This window comes from Phascolarctos cinereus, unplaced genomic scaffold (assembly GCF_003287225.1).
Source record: "Phascolarctos cinereus isolate Bilbo 61053 unplaced genomic scaffold, phaCin_HiC Scaffold_5;HRSCAF=322, whole genome shotgun sequence".
In the NCBI taxonomy this organism is placed as follows: Eukaryota; Metazoa; Chordata; class Mammalia; order Diprotodontia; family Phascolarctidae; genus Phascolarctos; species Phascolarctos cinereus.
This window is the reverse complement of record NW_027555958.1, coordinates 328,310,143-328,326,024: the sequence shown is the minus strand read 5'-3', so window position 1 is coordinate 328,326,024 and position 15,882 is coordinate 328,310,143. Positions and strand designations below refer to the sequence as shown.

General features: G+C 39.1%; 1 protein-coding gene across 5 annotated transcripts in view; it reads left to right on the top strand.

Annotated features, from left to right (window-relative positions):
* The window catches only part of LOC110201862 (C-reactive protein-like), a 132,477-nt gene that overhangs the window by 36,550 nt on the left and 80,045 nt on the right, over positions 1–15,882 (top strand). For 2 of the 5 annotated variants that reach the window (XR_013487280.1, XR_013487278.1), the window contains exon 2: positions 1,617–1,708. Coding sequence is in view for 2 of the 5 variants with exons in the window: in XM_020977736.2 (XP_020833395.1) it covers positions 2,100–2,211; positions 14,108–14,715 (720 nt within the window). In the remaining 3 variants the exon portion in view is untranslated. Of the gene's footprint in view, positions 1–1,616; positions 2,212–2,410; positions 5,448–14,107; positions 15,397–15,882 lie in introns of those variants that run through there. The other 3 variants (XR_013487279.1, XM_020977736.2, XM_020977737.2) reach the window with 3 other exon arrangements.

Here is a 15,882-nt window from a genome sequence, read left to right as displayed (position 1 = left end):
ATAGTTTTATTTAATTTTTACAAAATATTTGATAAAGTATTTTATGATTCTTATTTTAAAGATAAAGAAGTGTGGAATAAATGACAACTCAATGAGATGAATTCATAACTGGTCAAATGACCAGACTCAACAAGTTGTCATTAATCACTCAATATCAATTTAGCAGGAATTCTCTAGTGGCACACCAGTGGCCCTGTGCTATTTAACATTTGATCAATGACTTGGAGAAAGGCATAGATGGGGTAATAATAATAATAATATCTAACATTTATATAGTGCTTACTATGTGCCAGGTATTGTGCTTAGCTCTTAATAATTATCATTTCATTTGATCCTCACAACAAATCTGAAAGGTAGGTGCTATTTTTATCCTTATTTTACAGAAAAGAAAACTGAGGCAAACAGAGATTAATTGACCTTCCAAGGGTCATACAGCTAGTAAGTATCTGAGGCCAGCTTTGAACTCAGGTATTTCTGACTTCAGTTCCAGCACTCTACTGTGCCACCTAGCTGCCCATCCAATGCTCATTAAATTTGCAAATGATGATATTGAAGGGCTAGAACATTTAGCTGCATCTATTAAGATCAAATGTCAGATGGATAAATCTAAAATCTTACAAAATGACTTAAAAATGCTGCTTAAATGCAAGGGAGGGAAGTCATTGCTTGTCTTAAAAAACATCTAGGGGGGCAGCTAGGTGGTCCAGTGGATAGAGCACCAGCCCTGGATTCAAGAGGACCTGAATTCAAATCCGACCTCAGACCAAACACTTGACACTTACTAGCTGTGTGACCCTGGGCAAGTCACTTAACCCCATTGCCTAGCAAAAAGAAAACAAAACCAAAAACCCACAAAACAACGTCTAGGGATTTTAGTGGACCACAAGCTCAATATGAGTCATAAACATGATAGTGGCAGCCAAAAAGTTTATTTTAGTTGCATCAAAATGGGCAAACACCTAGTTTGCCCAGTGAAAGCCAAACCAGGAATATTGCATTTGGTCCTCAGAACCACAGTTTAGGAAGTATATCAATACATTGGATAGTGTCTAGAGGAGGGCAAGCAGAATGGTGAAGGTCCTAAACTTCACTATGAGGATGCATTAAAGAAGTGGCAATGTTTAGTCTGCAGAAGACTGGCTGGGAGTAGGAGTGGGGAATAGCTGGGTTCAGGTATTTGAAGAGGGATCAAATGTCAGGTGGATAAATCTGATGGATGGATATCTGATGGATAAATCAAATGGATAAGTGAAGGGAGATCGACTTCTTTTCTTCTCCCCCCCCCCCCAAAGAGGGGTAAACTAGGAACAATTGGTAAGGGTTACAAAGAGGCCAACTTAGGTGTGATGACTGGAAAGATCTCTCAAAAGTAGAATGGGTCACCTTGGGATATAGTGGGTTCTTTATCATGCCAGGTCCTTAGACAAAAGTTGGATAACTACTTGGCATGTGTGTTATAGAAGAGATTCATTTGTGCCTTTGGGTTGGATTAGATAACTAATGAAGTCCTTTCCCACTTTGACCTTCTATGATTCTGCAACAGCAGCCTAGGCCAGCCTAGGGTGCCAGATGAGAGGCTCTGACATCTCTCCAATTTTATTTTTTATCTCCTTCAGAGTGGAAGAAAATCAGATCTCCACCTCAAGACTGCTTGCCCAATTCACAACACTACTTTGGATTCCTTGATGTGGTAGCTCCTAGATTGAAGGTATGTTCTTGCCACTAGGGAGCTGTGCTCTTTACTGTTCCTTATAACCTTTGATGAGGCCTGAGCAGCCCGGTTTTCCTGCCTATATGTCAAAGTTATGGCCCTGAGACTCTTCCCACCAGGACCCAATGCTGCTTTCATTCCTACCTCTTCAACTTGTACCCCCATCAAGGGTAAATTTCAACCATCTCTCTAATAAATAACTCACATCGATTTCCCAGCTCAGAGGTGATCCTGCCTCTATAGCTCTGACTCCTAAACCTCAAAGGTGGTTTTGGAAAATCATTTACACATTTTTGCTGTCGTCCTGATTGGTGTGTATATAAACCCACACCAAGTAGATCTTTGCAAAGAGAGAGCTCCCTGAGCCACTTGGGGATCTCAGCCATAGATGTTCTCTCCTCCCCACGGCCTGATTGAACAGAAGTGGAGAATGAACATGGAGAAGCTGCCCCTGTGCTTTCTGGTCATCGTGAGTCTCTCAAATGCTCTTGCACAGACAGGTAAGGGCTATCTACAGCTGTATCTGAGATGTGATATGGGAGAGGAGGCTTTACAAAGAGAATTCAGATGCATTTTTCATATGGGGTGTGGGAAAGGTACTGAATTTTCTGTTGTTGATTTTATATGTAAGTGAGGGAACTAATTTGTGAATTGTCTGAAACTTGATTTTCTTCCTCTGCCCTTCTTCCTTTCCTACAGACCTGAGTGGGAAAGCCTTTGTGTTCCCAAGACAATCTCAGGATTCCTACGTGACCCTAATACCACAGCTAGAGAAACCCCTGAAGGCCTTCACAGTGTGCCTAAAAGTCTACACTGACCTGACCAGAAGCTATAACCTTTTCTCTTTTGCCACTAGGGCACTGGATAATGAGATCCTCCTCTTTGATGAAGGGGACAGCAAGTTCAGCTTGTCTGTAGGCAATGTTATGGTAATGTTCCAGGTTCCTGTGGCTACTCCTGCTCCAAGACACTTCTGTGCCACCTGGGAGTCAGAGTCAGGCATTGCTGAACTCTGGGTAGATGGGAAGCCCATGGTGAGGAAGGCCCTAAGGCAGGGGTATGTTGTGGAGAAACAATCGAAGATTATCCTTGGGCAAGAGCAGGATTCCTTTGGAGGAGGGTTTGATGAGAATCAATCCCTAGTGGGAGACATTGGAGATGTGTACATGTGGGACTTGGTGTTGTCACCAGAAGAGATTAATACCGTGTACCTTGGTGGGACCTTTAGTCCTAATATCCTGACTGGAGGAGGCTAATTTTGAGAAAAAAGGCTATGTGGTCATTAAACCTCAGTTGTGGGCATAAGCCCCTGCTGCCTTCTGAGATTCAGGTTCTTATGATTTCTCCTTTTCCCCAAAGAAATTAAGCTTCATTTTCCATGTCTCAGTTCCTGCCATCTCTGTGTTTCCCCACATGCACAGCTGTCTTGTGGGGGCAAAAATACTATAGGGATAAGTTCTGGGCTCCACACTTTGCCTTTATCACAGAAAAGAACAGGATATAAGCAATGACTTGAGAAGAAATGAATGACTTTTGAGAGTTTTGTCATTTCTAAAAGCATCAATCATAGAATATTAGAGCTGGGATGGACATGAAAGATCCTGTAGTTAAAGTCTCCCATTTAATAAATGTAGAGTCTAAGGCTAAGAGAGGGAGAGTCATCTCATTGCCACACAGCTAGTTTGTGTCATGTTTGGGTTGTAGAGTCGTGGGATAATGGATACAGATGAGGCATCAGAGGTCATGTAGTTCAGTACTTTATTTTAGAAAAGAGGAAACTGAGCTCCAGAGGTGACTTCTTCACCTTATTCAGTAAGTGGTAAAGGTCAATTTCAATCTAGGTCCTTTGAATTCAGATGCAGTCCTCTTTCTAATTTTGGGTAAAGGTGTGTGAAACTCAAATCTCTGACTCTCTTATCCAGTGTTTTTTTCTTTTTTCTTTTTTTTTTTTTGTACAACACCACTTTTTCTTTGTAATTTTATGACATCTTTTCTCTGAGAACATCAAAATCTTACCAGATATAGAGTAGCACCATCCTAGAATTCTAGAGTTGAATGGAAGCCTGAGGATTTCTAATCAGTATGGTCAGCAGCCAAGGCAACCCAGAATTCCCTCCTCTTTTAAGCCCATTGTTAGAGTCGCAAAGGAAACAAAAAGATACAAATTTGGTGAAGACATTTACATGTAATCTTGTGGTTCCTTTACTTGGTTCCTGCTTAGGTCTGTGCCATGCGAACCAAGGCTTCTTCTAGAGGTCGTGAGCATTTAATAATTTGACCTTGAAATTTAATAACTCTGAATTCAGTCAAGCATGAGAAGGTCCCAAGAGAGAAAGCACATTTTCTATTGGTGAAACAAATTGTCCCAAGAAATAGTGTTTTAAGCTATCTTTTTTTTTTTCCAGGCAATTGGGGTCAAGTGACTTGCCCAAGGTCACACAGCTAGTAAGTGTCAAGTGTTTGGTCTGAGGTTGGATTTGAATTCAGGTCCTCCTGACTTCAGGGCTGGTACTCTATCCACTGTGCCACCTAGCTGCCCCTTTAAGCTATCTTTAAAAAAAAATCTCATTTATTTATTTATTTATTTTTGTTTTAAATTATTTTTGCCATTAACCCTCCAAAGATAGTCTATAATGAGCCCAGTGATCATCACCAAATCACTATTAAAAACCCTTTTATACCTGACCATTCCATAACCAAGAGGAGCACGGCCTAAGTCTGGCAATTTACACTTATTGTAAGAGCAGGTTTCCTTTTAAGATGGGAAGGAGATCGACCTCGGGAACTGGTTGGAAGATGGAATTGGTAGATAAGTGAGACTTGACCTATTGGTCTTCCTTGTCACTGACTGCAATACAAGATTCAATGTAGCTGCTCTGGTGAATGGGGAGACAGAAAGGAGCAACATCTCTTTTTATTCTTTCAATCATTGTGAGTGCTGTAAATTTATTTTCTGGAATGTTATAATACGTGAGTGTTTTATTGCATTCATTCCTAAGCCTGAATCATTGGATTGGCCTAAGCTAGACCTGGTCCAGAATAATACCAAAAGCCAGACCTGTGAAGACAGGATATTCCTCAGGTAGTGCTGCAGGGAGAGTTTGGAACAGCTCATGGGTAAATTGAGGGTCCTAGTGCATGGAGAATTTGTGATGAAACAGACCCCCTGCAGGCAGGAGGCTGCCTGAATATAGGACCATTCACTTGGATTTATCTTCCTTTGTTTTACTTCACTTACTGACTACCAACCCAAAGGCTTTGTTCAGATTCCAGGTGATAACCTCCTATGTTTCTCTATGACATTCCTCTGTGCGCATCTACTAGGCACCTTGCTCATTTCCCCTTAGTGTGTTGTTTTTGGGGCATCATGGACTTAGCATCAATATATCCAAGAGCATAGGAAATGGTTTTGAAGGTGTAGTCAGTGGCATAACTGCTGATCAATGCGATGATAAACCATGACTCCTGAGATCCGAAGATGAAGCACGCTACCCATCTCCTGTCAGAGGAATGAAGGACTTAACATGCAAAATGAGACACACATTTCTGAACATGGACAATGTGGGAATTTGTTTTATTCTTACTATGCATATTTGTTGTGAGGGTTTTCTTTTTTTATTGTTCAGTGGGGGGGGAGGGCATGGGAGAGAGAGAAAAACAATTGCTTGTTAATCGGAAAAAAAATAAAAGGACACAATTGTTGCTGATCTTTTGCGTTAAAGTAGTATGGAGTAGTAGGAATGAGCACTGGAGGTAGAGGTGAGATATGTGGGTTTACATCTGGGCCCTGAGACTAACTGTATGACCAGGGCCAAGTCACTTAACCTCCCCTAGCCTGAGTCTTCATTTATAAAATAGATGTAACAATATTTGCATGACCTACAGTGCCTTGGGAATCCTAAAATAAGTTTACAGTGATCCCTCCAGTATGATCATCATGAATAATCCACAAACCTTTTCATGTTTTCTCTGCCAAAGACTTTAAGTAGTTCATAGAACCAAAAAAGTCACATATAACAAAGTAGGCAGAGAACAACACCCAGGAACACTAGACTCTTCAGAATTAGCATGAATGGAGAAAGGCAAATGTCATAATAATTAAGAAAGGGAAGTGATTAGAATGAGGAAGCTATAGTCCTGTGAGCTAATTTCCCAAGGAAATTTAGAATGGATCTTTAAAGAGATGGTAAGGAATATCTAAAAATGGAAGTGGGCAGCTAGGGACCCAGTGGATAGAGCACCAGCCCTGGAGTTAGGAGGACCTGAATTCAAATCTGGCCTCAAATACTTACTAGCTGTGTGACCTTAGGTTAGTCACTTAACCCTGTTTGCCTCAGTTTCCTCATCTATAAAATAAGCTGGAGAAGGAAATGGCAAACCACTCCAGTATCTTTGCCAAAAAAGCCCCAAATAGAGTCATGGAGAATCAGACATAACTGAAATGACTTAACAGCAAAAATGGAAGAGACACTTTCAAAGAGCTATCATAGTCACATTAAGAATGGATCTTGCATCAGACTAACCTTATATCCTTTTTTTTGGACAGGGTTATTAAGCCAATAAATCTGGGAAATGCTCTTGATGTAGTTTACCTAGATTCTGGTAAAGCATTCACTAAAGCATTTTATTCTATTACCACTATAAAGATGGAGACAGATGGATGAGAGGGATAATACAATTAGAGGGCTTTAGAAGAGTCTGAATGGCTGGAATCAAAAAGTGATATTGTAGACCTTATATGAGGTCTCCAGTAGCATGTTATTTTAATTTTATCAGTGACTTAGATAAGGGCATAGACTGCATCCTCATAAGGTTAGAAGATAATATAAAACCAGGAAGGATAGATAGCATAATAGTTGACAGAATCAGAATACTAAAAAGATCTTCACATTTTAGAACACTGGGTTGACTCTATTAGGAAGCAATTTCCTATGGGAAAAAAATTAGGAATGAACAAGTCCTCAATCAGTTGGAGAGGAGCATGGCGTGCTTTATTTATTGGATGAAAATAGATGACGCTGCGTAGTAAATGTCTTGTGATTGGCTGAAAGAATCAGACAAACTCCCAGTTCCAGCAAGTCAGTATCAAATTGAAGATTCTAGCAGCAGGTGTATTGGAAAGTGTTGAGTCCTTGGGTGAAGGACTCCTAAGAGAGAATTGGGAGGGGAAGGAGGGAGTTTCTTTCCTTGCATTTCCCTCTCCTGCCCTACTAATGTGAATGTCAAAAGAAGATTTGGAATGCCTATTAACAGTGGGAGCAGCATCCACCAGAGCCAGTAGCAGTGCCCTTGGACCATGAGTGACTGACAGCAGGGTTTGCATTAAGATTTGAGAGGCACAGGTTTCTACTAGGGCACTGGAATCCAGCAAGTAGTTACACCTGAGGAGACTTCATAAGGACTCCACAAGGGGATAAAAGTACTTGTGATCACCAGTAGCTGTGAATTTACCCTTTGATCATGTGTTCTTTAGTTTTGATCCCATTATCCCTAGACACTTACTGTGTGTGGGGGACAGTGAGCCCCTAGATTGGGGGTATGTTTCTATAAGAATTGTACTTTCCATATCTGCACAGTAAATACCCTTTCTGAAGCTAATTAACTCTGGCTGATAATCAGTGGAGAGCACACCAGTGGAGACCTAAATCCCGGGCACTCAGAGTTTCCCTTAGACAAGGGTGGGGAACCTGTGGAGGCCTATTTTTTTTTTCCTATTCTAATATGGCTTCCTTTGTTCAACTTCCACCTAGCCCTTTAGATTACATTCCTTAGGTTCCACGTGACTTTTGTGGAAATAAAACAAACAAACCCCAGCTATTCCTCACATTCCTTCCCAGTTTAAACCGACTCCAATGTTATCATGAAGACATTCAACCCTTGATTGAGTGATATGCAGAAGCAACATCCTCAACCACATTGTCCACAGTAGAGATGTCTCAGTGGAGACATGATAACTTCTTCAAATTTTTGAAGGGCTGGACCATATAAGAGCTTTTAGAATTCTTCTGCTAGTTCCCAGATAGTTCCTGAAGGGATTCTAGATACAAGCTCTCTCAAGCTGGAGTACAGTCCCAGCAGTAGGCCTTATCAGTTTTCTTAGGATTAGTTTAGTTAAATTTGCAGAGGTTCATTACCAGTAGGCTGATGGTTGGAGATGAATTCTTTGACAGTGAAAATGCGTGAGACAAAAGAAAATGTGAATTGACCCTCAGTTTTGTGCAGTCCCCTTCTACTTCCAAAGTAAAGGTGTTAGAAAAAGGGCAAGGGAAGCAAACAGTTACACAATTCTTAAACTGTCTATACACTTCACTGAAGGTTTTTGTTTTGTTTTGTTTTGTTTGACCAAGGACCAACTCCAGTAGACATACTACTTGAAAAACTGAATCATCTCAATATTGTCATTCTTGCCTTAAAAAATGAGGAGAAATCCTTGGATAGAAATAGATAAAAGAATTTGAAGCCTCAAAGAGACTTGGTACCAGGAAAGAATATTACCAACATTTTGAGCTAAAGAAATGTGAATTAAGCTGCCTTAGGCATTTTTTTTTTATTGGTAGTATTCAAGCCAAGGAAGGAAGAACATAATATGCCAGGCAATAGTATTACAAATATTATCGCATTTGATCCTCACAACTCTTTTTAAAAAACATTTTAAAATTTACTTTGTTAGGTATTTAATAATTACTCTCACAACATTTCTTGAAGGTGGGTGCTATTACTATCACCATTTTACAGTTGAGGAAACTGAGGCAAATAGAAGTTAAATGACTTACCCAGGGTCATGCAGCTAGTAATTATCTGAGACAGGATTTGAACTCAGGTTTTCCTAATTACAGGCCTAGTGCACTATCTGCTGCACCACCTAACTGACTCTTAGTCTTGATAAATACTTATTGAGTGTGTTGTGGATAGGATTGATTTGTGTTTGTGGGTTGGATTCCATACCCATTGAGAATTCTGAACTTTTCCAACTCTACCATTCTCTGATTTGGTAACAACAGTGTAACAAGCCAACTTATGGCACCAGCTGAAAACCTTTGGCCCTTCCTATTTTTCATTTGGTACCTAGGGTAATTAAGAAGGGAAGAGAATTTGGTGCTCACCTAAGGATTATTACTCACTACTGTATATATGTATAATCTATCTGTCTATCTATTGTCATAATTGAAATCTGTAAATAAGAGAAACTGAGGCAAAGGAGTTCCAAGCAGTTTATTAGATTGGCTGGCAATTTGCCAATAAAATGGATCCAAGAATACTAAGTTGGTACAAGGAACTCATTATGAGTTTACAGAGCATTTTTGTAGGTAGAAATGGGGAACATTAGAAAGGGGAACATAATAAATGAGGAACATTGATCACAATTTGAGGAAAATGATATTAACACAGGTGTTTATGCTTTCTGATTGGCTGGGGGCATTACAAGAGTTTCCACTATCATCGTGGAAATCTATCTTGTGGAAGCATCTCTGAGAAGAATAGGGAATATTTACAGAAGTAGGGAACTTTAACAGATTAGCAATACTCAAGATGTGGGTGTTCCTAGCCCCTTGTGTCTGTAATTGATAGTGGAATAATTATGGTTTATCATCTATAACAGGGCTTTTAATAATAATGAGGAACCTAGCTCATCAGCTGAGCTCTGCAGGACCTCAGCTTTGCAAAAATAGGGAAGTTGGCTAATAGGGAAGTTACCTAGAATCAATGCCCAGTCAGTCTACACAGAGTTATATATATTAATCTTAACCTACTGTAATTTATAAGAGCAAAAGGATATATGTGATTAAGAGAAATTGATTGAAAGTAATTAATAGATTACATTTTCACAATCCCCCCCTTTGATTCTCTCTGTAATCTCTTTACTAACATTTTATTTAAAATTTTTATATCAATATTCACTAGGGATATTGGTCAATAATTTTCTTTCTCTGTTTTGGCTCTTCCTGATTTAGGTATCAGCACCATATTTGAGTCAAAAAAGGAATTTGGAAGGACTCCTTCTTTGCCTATTTTTCCAAATAGGTTATATAGTATTGGAATTAATTATTTTTAAATGTTTGGTAGAATTCACTTGTAAATTCATCTGGTCATGGAGACTTTCTCAGTGAGTTCATTGATGGCTTGTTTAATTTCTTGGTCTAAAATGGAGTTGTTTAAATATTTTATTTCCTCTTCTGTTAATCTGGGCAATTTATATTTTTGTAAATATTCATCCATTTCAAATAGATTGCCAGATTTATTGGCATACAGTTGGGCAAAATAGCTACTAATTATGGCTTTAATTTCCTCTTCATTGGTGGTGAATTTACCCTTTTCATTTTTGATGCTAGTAATTTAGTTTTTTCCTTTCCTTTTTTAAATCAAAGTAACCAAGGTTTATCTATTTTATTGTCTTTTTTCATAAAACCCATTCTTAGTTCGAGTTATTAGCTAAATAGCTTTCTTACTTTCAGTTTTATTAATCTCTCCTTTGAGTTTCAGAATTTCTAATTTGGTGTTTAATTGGAGATTTTTAATTTGTTCTCTTATTCCCCCAATACATATTTTTTATTTTTTCTTTTATTTTGCTTTTAGGCAATTGGGGTTAAGTGGCTTGCCCAGGGTCACACAGCTAGTAAGTGTCAAGTGTTTGGTCTGAGGCTGGATTTGAACTCAGGTCCTCCTGACTTCAGGGCTGGTACTCTATCCACTGCACGACCTAGCTGCCTCTATTAATTTACTTTTAGTTATCAACAATCACTTCCATATGCTTTCAAGTTTTAAAATTTTCTCCCCTTCCCTCCCCACCTCTCTTCCCACCTCCTTCCCCAAGACATCATGCAATCTGATATAGGTTATACATACATTCCTATTAAGTATATTTTCACATTAGTCATATTGTAAGAAAGAATTAGAACCAATAGAAGGAAGCACAAGAAGGAGTAAACAAAACAAAACAGAAGAAAAAAAAGAGCAAATAATATGCTTTGATCTGCATTTGAACTCCATAGTTCTTTGTCTGGATATGGATACTAATTTGTTCTTTTTCTAGATTTTTTAGCTGCATGCCTAATTCATTGATCTTCTCTTTCTCTATTTTATTCATATAAGCATTTGGAAATAGAAAATTTCCTCTAAGTACTGCTCTGGTTGCATCCAATAAATTTTGATATGTTGTCTTACTATTGTCATTCTCTTTGATGAAGTTATTAATTGTTTCTATAATTTATTGTTTGACCCATTCATTCTTTACTATTAGATTATTTAATTTCCAATTAATTTTTTGATCTATCTTTCTGTGGTCCTTTATTACATGTAATTTTTATTGCATCATGATCTGAAAAGGATGCATTTAATATTTCTGCCTTTTCACATTTGATTGTGAAGATTTTATGCCCTAATACGTGGTCAATTTTTGTGTAGGTGCCATGTAGCACTGAGAAAAAGGTATATTTCTTTCTATGCCCATTCCATTTTCTCTAGAGCTCTATGATATCTAACTTTTCTAAAATTCTATTCACCTCCTTAACTTCTTTCTTGGTTATTTTGTGGTTAGATTTATCTAGTTCTGAAAGGGGGAGGCTGGGGTCCCCTACTAGTATAGTTTTGCTGTCTATTTCTTCCTATAACTCACTTAACTTCTCCTATAAGAATTTGGATGCTATACCACTTGGTGTGTATATGTTTATGTTGCTATTACTTCATTGTCTTCAGTACCTTTCAGCAGGATGTATTTTCCTTCCTTGTTTCTTTTAATTAGATCTATTTTTGCTTTTGCTTTGTCTGAAATCAGGATTGCTACTGTTGTTTTTTTTTTTACTTCAGCTGAAGCATAATATATTCTGCTCTAGCCTTTTACTTTTATTCTCTGTGTGACTCTCTGCTTCATATGTGTTTCTTGCAAACAACATATTGTAGGACTCTGGTTTTTAATCCACTCTGCTATCCACTTTTGTTTTATGAGAGAGTTCATGCCGTTCACATTCACAATTATGATTACTAACTACGTATTTCTCTCCATACTACTTTTCTTCTGTTTATACTTTCCTCTCTCTCTCCTTTCACCCTGTCCCTTCTTACCAGAGTTTTGCTTTTGGCCACTGCCTACCTCAATCTGCCCTCCCTTCTATCAATACCCTTCTTTTTCCCCCTTCCTCTACTACTTCTCTATAGGGTAAAGTAGATTTTTCTGCTCAACTGAGTGTGTATGTTATTCCCTCTTTGAGCCCAAACCAATTAGAGTAAGATTTGAACAATGCTCACCCTCTCCATTCTTTATCTCTGCTATAACAGGTCTTTCATACTTCTTTGTGTGGTATAATTTACCACATTCTGCCTCCCTCTTTCCTCTTATCCCAGCACAATCCCCTTTTAAATTAATTTTTATCATATCAAAGTCAACTTATTTGACTCCTTAATTAATTTTTATCATATCAAAGTCAACTTATACCCACACCCTCCAAGTATATGCCTTCTAACTGCCCTAATAGAGACATGGTTCTTAAGAATTACAAGTATCATCTTCCAATGTAGGCATGTAAACAGTTCAATTTATTGAATATCATATTTTTCTTTCCTGTTTACCTTTTATGTTTCTCTTGAGTCTTGTATTTGAAGATCAAATTTTCTGTTCAGCTCTGTTCTTTTCATCAGGAAAATTTGAAAATCCCCTGAATATCCATCTTTTCCCAGAAAGATTATGCTCAGTTTTGCTGGGTAGTTGATTCTTAGTTGTAATCCAAGATCTTTTGCTTTACAGAATAATTCCAAGCTCTCTAATCCTTTAATGTAGAAGCTGCTAACTCCTACGTAATCCTGTCTCCTTGATATTTGAATTGTTTCCTTCTGGCTGCTTGAAGTATTTTCTTCTTGACCTGATAGTTCTCGAATTTGGCTACATATTACTTAGAGTTTTCATTGTGGTATCTCTTTCAGGAGGTGATTGGTGGATTCTTTCAATGACTATTTTACTCTCTGGTTCTAGGATATCAGGGCAGTTTTCCTTGACAATTTCTTGCAAGGTACTGTTCAGGTTCTTTTTTTTTTGATCACGGCTTTCAAGAAGAATAATAATTCTTAAATTATCTCTCTTGGATCTATTTTATAGGTCAGTTGATTTTTCAATGAGGTAGTTCACATTTTCTTGTATTTTTTCATTCTTTTAGTTTTGTTTGATTGATTCTTGATGTCTCATAGAGTCATTAGCTTCTACTTGCCCAATTCTAATTTTTAAGAAATTATTTTCTTCAGTTACCTTTTGTACTTCCTTTTCCATTTGGCCAATTCTACTTTTAAATGAGTTGTTTTCTTCAGTGGAATTTCCCCCCTAATTTGGCCAATTCTATTTTTTAAGGTGTTGTTTTCTTCAGTCAATTTTTATGCTTCATTTTCCAAGATGTTGACTCTTTTTTTTTTTTATAGTCATCTTGTGTAACTCTCATTTCTGTTTCTTATTTTTCTTCTACCTATCTTACTTGATTTTAAAAATCCTTTTTGAACTCTTCAAAGAGGACTTTTTGGCTTGAGATCAATTCATATTCCCCTTTGAGGTTTCACATGTAGGCATTTTGACAGTGCTGTTCTCTTCTGAGTTTGTTTTGATCTTCCCTGTTGCCATAGTAGCTTTCTATGGTCAGCACTTTTTTTTAAATTTTTTGCTCATTTTAAAAAGTTGAACTCTGCTCCTGGGGCGCAGGGGGCACTGTTCCAAGCTTCTCACACTGAGGGCCAGGGGGTCTGGTCACTGGCTTTCTGCTTAATGGCTTGCTCACTGAGCTAGTGTGGCCCAGCCTGATGGCCTGTTGTGCCCTTGGTTCTGGATCTGGCAGTTTGCCTGCTGTGCTGTGGCCGAGAGCCTTCCCCTGGCTTGCCTGGACATCACTTGTTCTGGGTTACACTCCTCTTTTTTAATTTTTTAAGTTTTTTGCCTTTTTTGGTGAGGCAGTTGGGGTTAAGTGACTCACCCAGGGTCACACAGCTCATAAGTGTCATGTGTCTGAGGCCAGATTTGAACTCAGGTCCTCTTGACTCCAAGGCTGGAGCTGTATCCATTGTGCCACCTAGCTGCCCCTGTACTCCTCTTTTATCCAAGTGACCCAGACCTCTCCTGAAGTCCTTCTAAGTCATCTTGGGCTGGACAATTGTTTAACTCTGTCTTTTTGTGGATTCTATCACTCTAGAATTCTTTAAGTGGCTTGACTTAATGCTTCTCAGGGAAACTTGGGAGAGCTCAGGCAACTTCCTGGCTTCTCTCTGACACTTTGGCTCTGCAACACCCCCCCTCCCCCCAATTCTTTATATGAAATGTAGGGAAGGTGTTGGATCTTCTATTGTTGACTTAATATGTCAGTAAGGGAACCTATTTAGGATTTGTCTGGAGCTTGACTTTCTTTTTCTGCCCTTCTGTCTTTTCCACAGACCTGAGTGGGAAAGCCTTTGTATTCCCATTAGAATCTGAAGATTCCTATGTGACTCTGATACCACTCCTGGAGAAGTCTTTGAAGGCCTTCACCATGTGCCTGAAAGTCTACACTGATCTGTCAAGAGCCTGTAGCCTTTTCTCCTATGCCACTGAGTCAAATTATAATGAGATCCTCCTGTTTAAGAGAAGGGTTGGGACGTATGCCTTTCAAGTGGGTGATAAAGAGGTAGAATTCAAGGTCCCTGAGACTGTTCCTGCTCCAATGCACTTCTGTGCCACCTGGGAGTCAGAGTCAGGCATTGCTGAACTCTGGGTAGATGGGAAGCCCATGGTGAGGAAGGCCCTAAAACAAGGATACTCTGTGGGGGTTAAGTCAAAGATTATCCTTGGGCAAGAGCAGGATTCTTTTGGGGGAGGATTTCAAAAGACTCAGTCCCTGGTGGGGGACATTGGAGATGTGTTCATGTGGGACTTTGTGTTGTTACCAGGAGAAATTAATACTGTGTACCTTGGTGGGACCTTTAGTCCTAATTTCCTAGACTGGAGGGGGCTGAAATTTGAGAAAAAGGGCTATGTGGTCATTAAGCCTCAGTTGTGGGCGTGAGCCCCTGCTGCTCTCTGAGATCCCAGGCTTTTCTGATGACTACTTCTCACCTAAGAAATTAAACTTCATTTCCACATCTTAGACTCTGTTGTTATTTTTTTCCTGCTTGCATGGCTGCTTCCTTATGATGGAATCCTAATAAAGCAGCCCCCTGCCCCGATATTCTAATTTCCTGAGCCCCACTGAATAGCAGGCATGCCCTGATTTGACCACACAATCTGGCTTCAGCCACATTACAGGCCCCTAGACTCAGTATAGCCACTGCCTGTAGCTAGCTTTTGCCCACAGGCTCAGTCTTTTAGCTAGCCACTGTCCCCAGATCCAATTCACATATGTGAACAGGTATGTCCTTGTACTCAACCACAATCACATCATCCATTTAGCCCAAGAGAGAACTACAATACCTATCCATCTTGACCAGATAGGACCACAGTGGCTTGCCAATCAGAAAGCAGCATGACCAAGATGTTTGACCATTGAACAATAGAAGGGATCCCTTCCCATTACCCAATCCCTTAACAAATCCCTCCTGCCTTCTTAATATTCACAGTTTCTGTTGTGTAATCAGCATCATTACATTATAAATTTGCCTGTGTTGTCTTACTAAGTTGCTGGTTCCTCTTGGAACCTAGCCCACCTCTGAGGGGTGTGAATCCTCAATAAATGCCTATATTTGAATTAGAGGTGGTCTGACTCTGAATTTTTTGAAATAGTGCTGCCACAACACATCATGAAACCGCAACACTTATACTATATTATTTCTATACTCCTTATTCCCCTCTTATAGCAAAGGCAGAGAGCACAAGTAATAATCTAAGAGCAAGTGAGTTTCTTTTGGAAACTTTACCCACTGGACATCAGGTTCATAAAGGGGAAGGGACATTCAAGACCATCTCCTATAAATCCTCTCATTTTATAGATGAAGAATTTAGGCTGTCAGAGGGAGAAGTCACTGTCTCAAGGTCACACAGCTAGTTTTTGCCAAATTTATAGAATAATAGATTATAGAACAGTAGTAAAAAAAGGCATATCTTATGGTATCAAGTCTAGTCTCATTTTACAGAGGAAGACATTGATGCCTAGAAAAGTTAAATGCTTTGGGCGGAGCCAAGATGGCGGAGTGAAAGCATTGACTTGCTTGAGCTCTCCCCCAAACCCCTCCAAATG